At 37.4% G+C, this 13,528-nt stretch overlaps 2 protein-coding genes across 3 annotated transcripts in view; one reads left to right on the top strand and one right to left on the bottom strand.

Moving 5' to 3' along the window:
* Sk2 (Sphingosine kinase 2) overlaps nt 1-13,528 on the top strand; it is a 133,172-nt gene that overhangs the window by 72,077 nt on the left and 47,567 nt on the right. The gene's annotated exons all lie outside the window — the stretch shown is intronic.
* On the bottom strand, nt 5,987-12,368 carry ICA69 (islet cell autoantigen 1-like protein). 2 transcript variants are annotated; one of them, XR_010953930.1, is made up of 5 exons: nt 11,901-12,368; nt 9,422-9,607; nt 8,908-9,159; nt 7,790-8,829; nt 5,987-6,049 (listed from the first exon to the last, which is right to left on the bottom strand). XR_010953930.1 is itself a non-coding variant. In XM_067791541.1 (4 exons), exons 1-4 carry the CDS (start codon nt 12,282-12,284, stop codon nt 8,341-8,343), a joined length of 1,311 nt encoding a protein of 436 aa, XP_067647642.1. In that variant the 5' UTR covers nt 12,285-12,368; the 3' UTR covers nt 5,987-8,340. The 2 variants fall into 2 exon arrangements, 1 of the variants encoding a protein (XP_067647642.1); XM_067791541.1 differs by having other exon boundaries at nt 5,987-8,829.

Genomic DNA, 13,528 nt, shown 5'->3' with positions numbered 1-13,528 from the left:
GTACGAAAGTAACGCGGCGCGCTACAATAAAAGAATTCGCGAAATACAGTTCAAGCCTGGCCAAGAAATTTACAAACGGAATTTTGTACTTAGCGACTTTAAACAAAATGTAAACGCTAAATTTTGTCGCAAGTTCACTAAGTGTCGAATTACTAAGGCGCTAGGTAAGAATATGTACTTGTTAGAGTCGTTAGCAGGGAAGAGTTTAGGGGCCTGGCACGCGAAGGACCTTAAACAATAAACGAATCCTAAAGAACCTAATTCTACAGAACCTAACCCTTAATAATTTACTTAATACTAGTTAACCCTGAACTAAATAATTTACGGGTGAATAACTTAAAACTACATTATTGGATACTAAATAACTTAATACTAGAAAGCGCTGGGATGACCTGAAAAAAGAACAAAATGTAATAAACTTTAAATAAATATATTTCATTACTTGCGGAATACCACCTCGTCGATGAGGGTCAAGTCGGCGGGGAAGGACGTGTCCAAAAACCACTCGTTCCAAGTTTACCTAAAATGAACACAAAAAACACACACAAAGTAATAACTCTTATACACAGATTTTAAAATTGTATACTTCCCGTAACATATGCCCGGCTGAGCTCTCGAGGCAGGAGACGTTGTCAGGGTGTGGGTGTTCCCCGCGTTGGGCTTTGAGCGCACCTTGTCCCGCTCGAGTATGGCAGCACGGTAGCAACGGCCCAAAGTCGGAGCCTCCTAAGGGCAGCACTGAAAAAGAAATAAAGAAAGAAAAGAAAAACCATTCTTAATATTTTGCGCACTAATCACTTATATAAGGGCACATTTTTTTGGTGGGTATACCAAACCATAAAATTCCAACAACCACATGAAAATTTGTTTAAACTCTTCGGCAAATATCTTGTGGCAGGTATGAAATCTTGGATTTCCGCTCTCGGGGTCCTGATCCTAGGTCTAAAGCGCACCTTTTGACACCTCGAGAAAGTTGTGGACGAGTCTTAGCAGTTGTGAGAATCACCGTAGCCGCCACCACAGATAGCTCAGATGCACAACGGAGCGCATATAAATTCCACTGAAGGGACGCGCCGTTTTTTTATATAAAAAGAACACACGCGCACTAAAATCATTAAATTAATCACGCGAAAATTAAAAAATCGTCGCGGACATAGATTCGCACAACACAAATTAAAATGTAAACAAACGCGAAATGTCAAATTGAAGTAAACCAACAAAAGTCCCAAAATGGGGAAATTATAAAAAGCTCACATTCCAAGGGTTGCCAGATGAGCGGTAAGAGTGTGGTGAAAATCTGAAAAGGATGGATATAGGGTGGAAATGGTTGCGGTTGGTTTGAGGATGACGAGAGAAAACGGCACATTAAACGGTGTCTCTTATGGATACCGGCTATATAAGAAGCGATAACTGTAGAGAAAGAGTATAGTTATTGACATATAGCGGCATACAAGTCTGCAGCGCGTCGCCCGCTTGTAAAATTTTATGTTTAAATTATATTAAATAAATTTATCCAGGTGCGCGAAAAGTTAAACCCGTTGCTGTATTAAAAACGTAAAGTGGTGGTTTTTTTGTAAAAAAATTAAACAAAAATAAAAAAAAATCCATTAAAAGGCAAAAAGCCATTTACCAATCGCGCGCTCGGGCAACCAAACAAATTTTAAATTCAGGCAGGAGCCAACGCGGCATAAACGATGTGGAATATCCTGGATCTGGAAGGAGTATCACATCCAATCATGAGTGCTTCTGCATAGCGCCAGGGATAATTCGTTACCATAAATTTGTATCAATACCTACCATAATTCCAATGCCATAACGCTTTTCTGTACAAATATGATTATCGAAGACGGCAATCAGGAGTGTTGAGTGCATCAACTCACCTTTCAAGAAAACTGGGAATTAAAGCAAGCAAAAGGTCGCGACGTTAATATACGTATGAGGGTAGGCTAAGTTTAGTTTTTTTTTGTGTCCGAATCCAACTTTGTGTACAGTCGGATAAAATCAAGGTATAAATTGTAAAGTGCTGTTCAGTGACCAAAAGGGGGCCAAATGGCTAAAACTAAATAAATCCATACCTCCGTTTTTTTTTGCAATAGCTGGAAAAAACTGGCTCACACCAATTTCCCTTAACCTCCATAATAGAGCTCTGTTAGGTAGGCAGTAGGGTATTGAAGTTAATTCGTATTTCGCTCCTATTGAGCGCATAAAAGTTTGGCCTAACTTTGGTGGCAGAAAGGCTTAAGAAAATAGTTTACAGTTTCGTTTTTTTGTATTAACCGATGTATGTTTTAATGTGGCAATGCGATTTGGTGTCAAATGTGTCATTAATTAAGATGTTCTTTTGTCAGAATTATTTATATATGGGGTTCATGTAATCCATTGGTATAAAAAAATTTTGTTTTGAGAATTTTCACATATACGTTTTTTTTTAACGAGTCTGTATAAGTATAATGTATATATATATAATTCTCCTCATCGTTTATGAGGCGACTTTTATTCGGAATTTCGTTGTTTTTTTTTTGTGCAAATGATCTGTTGGCCAAATTGTCATAAAAAAATTCTGATTCGTACATATAGCCTCGTAGAGGAATAAGTTAAAACTTTAAATTTTCGTATATAATCATTTTATTGAAGTTTTGTATAAAGTTAAGATATTTTAAATAAATAATATGTTGGATTGAAGTTGAAAAGAAGAAAGAAATTGAAATGGTTTGCTAAAATTTAATCGGTTGGGGGAGGGTGAAGATGACATTAGGGTGAGTAGGTAGGGTCATTTGGAGCAGAGGAAAAGGGGACTCGCTGCCAAGCAGAAATTCGAGCGGTCCAAGGCAGGGTGGGCTTTCTGCGAGGGAGGTGCACGGATGTAAGTTTAATGATGATTGTGACATCCGCCCCGCATCAAGGTGGACAAGGGTTAAGGGCCCCGACCTCTCGCCCTGAGCTAGCTGGGGGACATTCCACCTTGATTGCGCAAAGGGGCGGATTCACCTTCTAACAGGTGTACGTGACAAGTGTTTCAACGGAAACGGTGGAAATTTTTTGATAAACGGTTAGCTTAACGTTAAGGTGCATCCCTGTTCAAGACAATATAATGCAAATGCTGCTCGTGGCCGAAGATTTCCCCAACCATTTCTCCACCTTCGGCTTCCCAGAAAATACATAATAGTTGGACAATACAAAGGTTGTGAGCTATTTGAACCCCAGGTAAGTGAAACTCTCTTGACATATGTACCTGGATATGTCTTCAACATCCCGTATCGTATCATATTTTAAGATATTGACGATCATAGCTGAGTTTGCGAGTGACCTGTGGTTCAAATAGCTCACTTCCGCATGCTTTCTTCCCCTGATGAAATAAGATTATTATGTAGTATCTTATTTTGAATGAGATAGGAAGAATAAATGCATCATAATCGCAATCAAAAATGATTCAAAAATCTCAAACAAAACGATTGAAATATGTTCACTAATATGATCAGAAAATGACTGTGAAAAGCAGTCAAATATCATTCTAAAACAATTAAAGCTAAATTTTACAATGATATCAAATATGAATAAAAAGCGTTTCTACATAGGAATCATAAATGATTATTCAAGAATAATCATATTTAAGGTACATTTTTCTCCCGACGATACATTAATTTTCGAAAAGAAAATGCTTTTAATTTTGAACGTTTTTAATCATCTCGGGGTATGATATTTAAATATTTTTTAATCAAAATTTTCAAAAAATGCCAGCTGGGAAAGGTATTTACTTCATTTTGAAATAATTTTAGTGTCTTTAGCTTGTTGTGTTTTTTTTTTTTTGTTATTTAAAATTTCACCAATGCCTTTATTAGTGTTTATTTGCACAAATATTTCAATTTCAGCTCAAGTTTTAGTTAGGGTTCCTCACCTATCCTCACGTTGGGACTTATATCTTATTATTAGTCAAAGTTTTAAGATTCTAAAGTGTTAATATCAGCTGCCACTTTCTGCCATTAACTGTGTCTTGCGACAGATTTCTGATAGCGTCACCCTGATAAATTATTGTCGTATGTTATATGTGCTTATATGTAACATACGACATTATTTTATCAAGTCGACGATATGCAAATGTAAACTTTTGTGTGTGTTTGTTGTTTTGTTATTGTTATGTAACTTTAATTTATTTATTTAATCCTATTAAACATTGTATTTGCGATAGACACATCTGACCACTTTTCCCCCACATCTACTTACTTTTTGTATGCATGCGGTAAAAGTGGGTGGTTGTGGGTCGGTATAAAGGTATCACCCGCACCAATTTTGTGAAAAAATTATTCTCACACATTAGTAAAGCCGTGACCAAAGTTTCACTGGAAGTATTTTTGGCCACCAACTCCATATAAGACCGACCAGTGTGCTACGCAGAAAAGGTGTTCTGCGTAAAAATACTATGGATCCCACCCCCGCTTTCGAAGGGACCCGCGGGTCATTTTTCGGATTTTCGTTAATATCTTTTGAACGAGTTAAATATTTTTATCTTCCGCCTTCGGATTATTAATAGTGATGTCAAGGGGCGTCGTTTGACACCTCTCTCGATATTTTTGGTAGCGTATTAGCAGTCGACCCCTGTTCTAGACTCTTACCTTATTTTCACAAGGTCGTAAATGCTTGGTAGTAGAGCTCATGATAATCGACCATTCGAATAATCGCTTAACAAAAGTTGTTTGGTTACAAAAACGATTATTACTAAGTGACTAATTGTTTGCATTCGATTAGTGACTGATTCGAATAGTCGATTTTGTAATTTTTCTATGATTTCTGCAATTCGTAAAGACGTTCTAGAGTTATCCCAATCCATCTGCAGTTCACATATTTTGCACTTTGATTCTTTGACATGCTCGGAACTAGAAACAGTATGGAATGTCTTTGGAAACTCGTTTTGCAGCAAACAATTTAATATTTTTTTAGTTTTTATGACAACAAATTTTTATTTAATTTTGAATGAAAAAAAATTTAAGTTATGAAAATGCCACTATTCGAATAATAACGGTTAGTCGATTGCATGATATGTTGAAATCGAATACCAGCTGATCCATTTTTAACCAGCGCAGTAGTCGATTAGTCAAATAAATAATCGATTGCACACTTGGAAGGGAATATTAAAAAAAAAAAATATATATAATTTATGTCGTTAAAAGCATATTATTAATATTAAGCAAGCTCAAAATACTTGTCGCGTTTTTAATGAGCGCTCTCAGCAAACATAACTGTTGATCAATCGTTGAGTGATAAAATAATTTTTTCTCTATATGAAGCAACACTATTTGTCACGAACACGTTCTTTTATTACAAAACAACGTATAAAATTGGAAAGTGCGACTATTTTTCTTGAAAATGTGGTTTTCTACTGCGATGTGAGTCAAACTGTACTAGGTTTGAAATATTTCCGCCGAAGCCATTTTTTTTTATAAATTGAAAGTCTACTTTTAGGCGCGTAAGTCACATAACAACTGCAGACAATGTGGTATATTATCGACGCCTCCTATGCTGAGACAAGCAAAAATTAAAATTAAATAATGACAAACTTCGCAAATATCAGTATAAAAATATAAAATATCAGGTGATCCATTCTATTTGTAATTTCGACGTCTATGCAGAAGTTATATACTTGTCTTATCCACAATGATAAAAATTTCCTGCTGAATTGAGTTTTTTAATTGAAAAAAAATATAGTTCTTAAAAAGAAAAGCAGATTAAAGAAAAGCTTTTTTAAGTTACAAATTTATATCGAAGCTGAAAAGGAATTATCTTTTTTATTTTGCTCGACTCTGTTACGTTTATATAGGAGTGATGTCATTTCTAAACCACCAATATTTGGACTCAAGAACCTTGAGTAAGTTTTAGTAAGCTCTTTCTTCATCAATACATTAGACAATCATACATTTTCAAAAGTTATACAGAAATCCAAATCTTTCTATCTTCCAATTTATTCAGGTGTTTTTTTTCTTTGTCTAAAATATTATTTTATTGTCCCTATACCAAATTTAAGTAAACGCCTTCATTCCTCATGGAATTCTTGGACCTTTGAAAAAGAGAATATTAAAAAAAAAAAATTATTCAATAAAATAAAAAATAAAACATGGAGAAAAGAAAATACATAGAAATGAGCGAGTTATATTTGACGGTTAGTGTTAGTTCCCGTTCATTGTAAATTCATACAAGTGGCGAATGTTTGACAAAAACGTTCACAATCACCCTTATCGCGAAGTTCACGCGGAAAAGTGTTCCGCCTTCACTTCTTTTGTTCGGGTGAACTTTTTCCGCCTATCGGCAATTTCGGGCGAACAAAAGTTCACTTCGAAACAGCTGATGCTCCATTGCGAATTGGCAGTGAACAAATAATTTACTTACAATTGTGTAAATTTTGTAACCAAGCATATATTTCCTTAAAATACAACAAAAATAGAAATAAAAATGTAGAAAATAATGTTTAGTATTGCACTTAGGTTGGTATTGATTGAGCGTGAGGAGAATATACATAAATGTGAAAGCGGTTCGGAGGCAATTAAGGGAAAGTTCTAACCCTTTGGAGCTAAATGATTCACTGTAAGTTAAAAATTACTATTTTCAGCACTTTTGAATAACAAGTTAATTTTTTTTCAATTAGTTTTCGCCAATATTACAGGCTAAACAAGTCGGCATTCTAATATTTGCTAGTTATTCTTAGCACTCCTTGCCACCATTGAAGCAAAAATTTGGAGTTCCACTAATTGTAAAATTGTGTACATGTCTTTTTTTTCGCATAGGGAAAAGGCGTCGGAAAGGACCATGAAGTGGGTCTTAGCCAATCTTGTTTCAGAGAGGTGCTCAACATTTTGGAACCGTTGCTTTGTCCACAATGGATAACTTGACCAACTGATACGTTGTCATAAAAAATAGAATTTACAGCAATACAGGAATTTCACTTCTTCCACTCAGCTTCCGATTGTGCATTATTTATTGATTTATTTCTAATAATAAAAAAAAATTATAAGAGTATCAAATTTCAAAACAAAAAAAATACTTAAATTTTGTTTTCCTCTCGTTCGCCTGTAAAATATAAGTGAACAAATTTGGGTGTTCATTTCGCCCGAACAAAGAGTTGCCGTTAAGGTGAAATCTTTTTCGAACACGAAAAATTTTTTCGCCACCCTCTGCGATAGGGTGAACAAAAACTGTGAATATTTTCGGGTGAAAATAAAACTCGCGATAAGGGTGAATAGTAAACAGCCTCGATCACCTGTTCAATCACTGTTCGATTACTTAAATTATTTGCTCAATAGTGTTTCTCAAAAATTTTTGTAGACGACTGGTTTATTGCATTAATTACATATTTTAAAATATTTGCTTAACTGGCTGCTCAGATTTTATCTGTTAACTGGATTTTAGAAATGAATAGAAATATGTAGTCTGATTTTCAGTATACACATTTAAAAGAAAAGCTGATTTGAGACACAAAGGGGCAATTCATGGCAGTTCAATTTAATAACCGCGAGCAAAAAACAAACCTATCTTCCATTCTCTGGCCATTCGCGACAGCCATTCTCCCTGTCAGCTCTTATTGGACGGGTAGGTATGGCAATGGAAGAATAGAAAGATTTTTCACTTGTATGAATTGACAATGTGTTCCCGTTTCTTCGCAAAATTACAATTTGTTTTTTTTTTTTTTTTTTTGCAATTTTTGATACTTTTCCTTCTTCAATACTTTGTGTTATGATTTATTGTTAAAGAAAATGAAGTGTACCAAAATTGGTCAGTTGGACGTGGAATTACTCATATTTACCTAAGTTTATTTTTGCTGTATAAAACAAGATATTTCGTGACGGTGTTTTTTTGTTCAGCAGAAAATGTAAATATGTATATTAGACTGGGTCAATTTATTAACCGATATCGTACCATCGATATTTCGATAGGATTTGGGCTCAGGAAAAAAAGTTCCACTACGCATTAGGGCTCTTGGTATTCGGTTAGTCGATTAACCGAATTATTCGAATATGTCATTAGTCGACTACCAGTCGCGCTAGGCGATTAACCGAATATCGATATTCGGTTAAAAATCGTGCAAACGGTTACAACCGGTTAGTCGGTTAACCAACTAGTCGAATAAGTCGAATTTTTCAAGAGCCCTGCTACGCATAGCCAAAAAATAACTTTCGAGCCTGCGAAATTTAATTTTTTTGACTTTTTTTCGGCTTTTCAGGTTCAAAAATAATATTTTTGTGTATGCGTAGTGGAACTTTTTTTCCTGAGCCCAAATGATATCGAAAAATAGATGGCGCGATATCGGTTAACTTTCGTCCATACAAATCGACCCCACCCAATGTATATATGTATTTAAATCTGCTGCGTATTCAAACGTCCACCGCTTAGTTTCAAATCAAATGCTTCTGGATTAGCTAATGGATCCAATTCGGCGAACAAATCCACCCAGTTAGTTGTTTTCGTTTGTGTTTTTGATACGGATTCCGTATTAGAATTTTGTATTGTATTTATATTTTGAGCTGCTAATGTATCCACTGGCAATTTATCGCTCCTTTGCGATTTAACATTATAGTTGTTGTTATTGCTTGCTAGCTGCGGACCAAGTGGCCAAAGGCTAGACCAAATGCTTTGTTGTTGCATGTCTGTGTTGTTTGTTGTTTCAAGAAGTAGGCCGGATGGTATCATTAGATCTTCATCAACTACATTTGATGACGCAACCAACTCAATAAGTGTCGACGTGTGGTTATTTGAAGTAGAAGGCGGCGTGGTCTCTAACACATCAATTTTGGTTTCCTGCTGTGCCAACTTAGTTGCGCTTTCCTTATCATCATTATATTCACTCTACAAGTTTGTAATTTATAAATGTAAATTAGTAAATACTTTCAAAGTGGTATGGTTAATTGTCTTTTGTAAACATACTTCAAAGAATAACGATTGATCTTTATCCAATGTCACGATCTCATCAATTTTACCATCATCATCATCAGCGACACCTTCGTTTTGTGTTAACTCCTTAAGCACACAAAAATCATATTTCGGTTTCTGTTGCAAGGATTTGGATATCGTTTCAAATGTGCTGGCTGTTTTTTGTGCAAACTCCTTCAATTCACTCATATATGAAACTAATGCATGGGAATACATATTGCATCTGGCCGCAGCCAAGAGGTCAATCTGAAATGTTTGATAGAAAATGATTTGTCTAAGTTGATACACTTGTTTATGTGAGCGTTGGCAGTTATGTATGTGCCAATTCAGAATATGGTCTCTCTCAGCTGCGAATATATTGGAAAGGTCGTTTTGCATTCTTAGACAGGCATACTTTATCTAAAACTTAAAAAAAGAGCGTTCTCCGGTCTTACTCCAGAAGAGGGCATTTTCGAACCAGCAGGCCAACATCCCACTGAACCGACGATGAGATAATTAGCATACTTACTTTTTGTATGGAGTCCATGGAAATGCCATCAAAATTATGCTTAGCCGCACGCACATGAGTTTGGGCTGTACGAAACTTATCAAGGCCTTTACCCGTATCCGGATCCAATTCTGTGCTGGCTGATTTCATCCAAGAAAGTGCTGCACGATATTCTGTACGTTCTTTTTCCATAGCCTGTAATGTTACCTAAAATATAAAATGTAAATTAGACACTGCGGGTTAGGGGGTTAGAATATGCCCGCGGTAGGTATGCCTGTCGTAAGAAGCGACTAAAATACCGGATTCAAGGGGTTTGTGTAGCGCAGCCCTTTCAGATTGCCAGCGCAATACATATCTTCTCGAAACCCAATTGTCAACCTCACCTATCCGTGCCGAATCCTGTTTCATTAACAGCCGAGGCTCTGGCGACCCCGAACTCCTTATGGATCTAGGGAGTGGAAGGGCGTTATGGCCTAGAAGGTCGCATGTGGACATAACAAATCGTTTCCGAGATGGTCGGGCTTGGTACCGGAACGTACCGCATCCAGCAAAGGACCATCAAACGAAACAATACATGAGTACAGAACCTTACGACATACTTTGATCAACCCTCCTAAGCATACTGATAGATAATATCCCAGGGAATGGAGACATTAAGGTAATTTGAAATTTCCCGCAGAGCTCGTAAAATGATTCAGAAAGCTATTAACTATTATTGAATTACAGAGTTTTTATGTCAAGACTTGGTGAAAGTGCAGACAGCGCTGATGGCTCAATTAAAGATGTTGTCTTTGCTGTATGTAGCATGTACATAAATGTCCTTGTCCATGGAGAGGAAAAACTTACACTGGTTATTGGTTGCGATGCTATTATCAGGATGGTGAGTACTTTTCGAAAGTAATGCTAAGTAGTGATCTACGTAAATATATTTGTTACTCAGTACAGGTATTAATGGTCACTACAAACCAGTTGTAAAAGTATAAACAAGGCCCCGCATACCTCCGAGGAGATTTAGGTCGAGCCTTAATTTGTCTACAAATTTACGGGAGGGGACCTAAATGTTTTATGCTGCTTTCGAAAGGCAGCTGCCAAGGGGCAACCGCGCTTAGAAAAACTTGATTCTAATTGAAAAAGCTTTATAAATTTTGATGCTGGGTTTCACGGGACTTGAACCAAGAACCTTCGGTGTGGTAGGCGAAACACGCTACCGTCACACCACGGGGACGCAGTTGTAGTTCAGAGATTTTTCGTTGACGCTAACAACCTCGTGAACCATTACATTCTTTACTTTTCCTTACAATTACTAATACACGTCCACGGGTGTCAAAAATCTTTCTTCCGTCAAAAGATATGGTAAATGTGTAGAACAGCATTCGACTGCTAATGCGCGTCCAAAAATATCGGGAAAAGTGTTAGAAGAGTTTTGACCTCTGTATCATTCATTCGAAAAAAACATTTTGCGTCTATAAAAAGATATTCACGAAAAACCAAAGGACGCTAAAACCGAGGACTGGATTTGAAGTTGAAAATTTGTATGTGGTTGCTGTAATTGTGTCCTAAACAGGAAAAAATGTGTACAATAGGATTTTCCACTGATTTAACTTTGATCCCAAACAATTGGTAAACTGTCCAGGGTAATTTTTTATAAGCGAGGCCGAAGACCGCCAACGCAGAAAAGTTTTCTGCGCAAAAATACCATGGATCTCGGTTTCGGAGGGACCCGGGCGAATTTTTCGATTTTTTGTTATTATCTTTTGAACGACTCAAAATTCAACAAGTAAGGAAGGCTAAGTTCGGGTGTAACCGAACATTACATACTCAGCTGCCAAATTACAGCGTGCAAAACTTTTAAATTACCTTCTTTTAAAAGTGGGCGGTGCCACGCTCATTGTACAAAATTTTACTAATTTTCTATTCTGCGTCATTAGGTCAACCCACCTACCAAGTTTCATCGCTTTATCCGTCTTTGGTAATGAATTATCGCACCTGATCGGTTTTTCGAAATTTTCGATATCGAAAAAGTGGGCGTTCGTTCATTTTTAATAGCGATCTGAGATGAGTGCCCAGGAACTTAGATACCAAATTTCATTAAGATACCTCAAAATTTACTCAAGTTATCGTGTTTACGGACAGACGGACGGACGGACATGACTAAATGAATTTCTTTTCTCCCACAGATCATTTTGATATATAAGTCTATATCTATCTCGATTAGTTTATGCCGTTACGGGGTACCGTTATGCGAACAAAATTAATATACTCTGCGATCTCTGCTCAGCTGAGTATAAAAATGCTTATAAGCAGTCCACCCCTGTTGTAAATTATTACCCATGGTGCTATATTCGTTAAAATACCTTTCTACATAATTTTTTTTCTGTGTACAACAACCACGTGAAAATTTTCAACCTAAACTTTTATCTAGTTTCGAAATTATTTTCAAAGTTCACGCTTGTTTGACCTAGCAAACGGGTCGCACTCTAATGTTAAAATATGTTTCTACCTGCGTATCCCGCACTGCTCTACTACGAAATACTTCCACTTCATGGTGCAGCCTTAGCAGCGGCACTCGTACACACATACGTTGTTGTCCGCTATAAGAAACTGCTTTGCCCGTATTTGTTATACTTTGACCTGTAGTTTTACTACGTTTGCCGACTTCTTTGAGAAATCGTCCAAATACACATTCCTCCTGCGATAAAATGCATAATCTCTCTTGCAACTGAGCAATGATTTTTCCCAATTCAAAGGTCGTGCTCGCTATAGATTTGAAAACTTCGAGTTTAGCATCCAGATCGGCATCCGATGAAATGATATATGCGTCCTCTTTGGTGCCTAATTTACGTTGCACCGTTTTTTTCGTTATCCAAAATTGATGATGCAGCATTTGTGTTGATTTGATATTTGATTACTTTTCGCAAAAGAATTCACTTTACACTGTTGATGAATGAGAAATTCTCCATTGCTTTGTGGGTGGGCTGTCATTGAATGAAATTTGTTTGCACGGCGACTGCGCGTAAATGGAGTTGTGTCAATTAGGGATACCATATCGTAGTGATTAATGAATGTGAAAATAATAAAGGTAATAGTGCACCGAAATTTGGGCCAAAATTTATGAGTGAGGTATCAAAAGACGCGTATTCACGTCTAGATCAAGAATCCGAAAGCGGAAGTTAACCCGTTCAAAAGATATTAACGAAAAACCGAAAAAAGACTTCGGGTCCCTCCGAAACCGGGGGTGGGATCCATAGTATTTTTGCGCAGAACACCTTTCTGCGTTAGCGGCCTTTGGCCGCGCTTATAAAAAATAACCCTGGGCTACGCCATGCCAAGTCCGGGTGTGTAGTATAACCGTGGCTACCGCCCTGTGGCACCCCTTGTATAATTCTCCTTTGTTTTGATGTTTCGTTTCTGAATTGCACCGATGCCTGGCGACCACCCAGATAATTTGCGGTCCACCTTTTAAGACATGGGGGAAGGGTAGACCCTTCCAGGTCTTGCAGTAACGAGCCATGGTTGACCGTATCAAAAGCTTTTGATAGGTCTAACGCTACGAGTACTGTTCTATGGTGGGGATATTGATTCAAACCGCAATTTATCTGGGTGCTAATGACATTTAGCGTGGAGGTAGTGCTATGGAGTTTTCTGAAGCCATGCTGATGAGGGGCTAGCTGCAAATGTGCTTGGAAATAAGGGAGCAAAATGGCTTCAAGCGTCTTTGCCACTGGCGATAGGAGAGATATCGGACGATATGACTCACCTACGTTAGCTGGTTTCCCAGGCTTTAGTAGCGGGACCACCTTGGCCATTTTCCATTTCTCGGGTATGACAAAGGTGGAAAGAGACAGGTTGAAGACATGCGCTAAATATTTGAAACCCTCTTTCCCTAGGTTTTTAAGCATCGGCATGGCTATGCCGTCTGGGCCCACTGCTTTGGATGGTTTAGCGCGACCAATGGCGTCCTCAACCTCTCTAGCGGTGATGGTAATTGGTGACGCGCTGAGTTTGTGTTTATGTGCGTGTCTATTGGCTCTCCGTCTATCTTTGTCGACCGTAGGATGCATTATATATTGTCGGCAGAAAGCGCTCGCGCATTTTTTCGCATCCGACAGCACCTTATCGCCAAAGGCG

The sequence above is a fragment of the Eurosta solidaginis genome, chromosome 5, assembly GCF_040869045.1.
Source record: "Eurosta solidaginis isolate ZX-2024a chromosome 5, ASM4086904v1, whole genome shotgun sequence".
Classification (NCBI taxonomy): Eukaryota; Metazoa; Arthropoda; class Insecta; order Diptera; family Tephritidae; genus Eurosta; species Eurosta solidaginis.
This window is presented reverse-complemented; position numbering and strand designations above follow the sequence as displayed.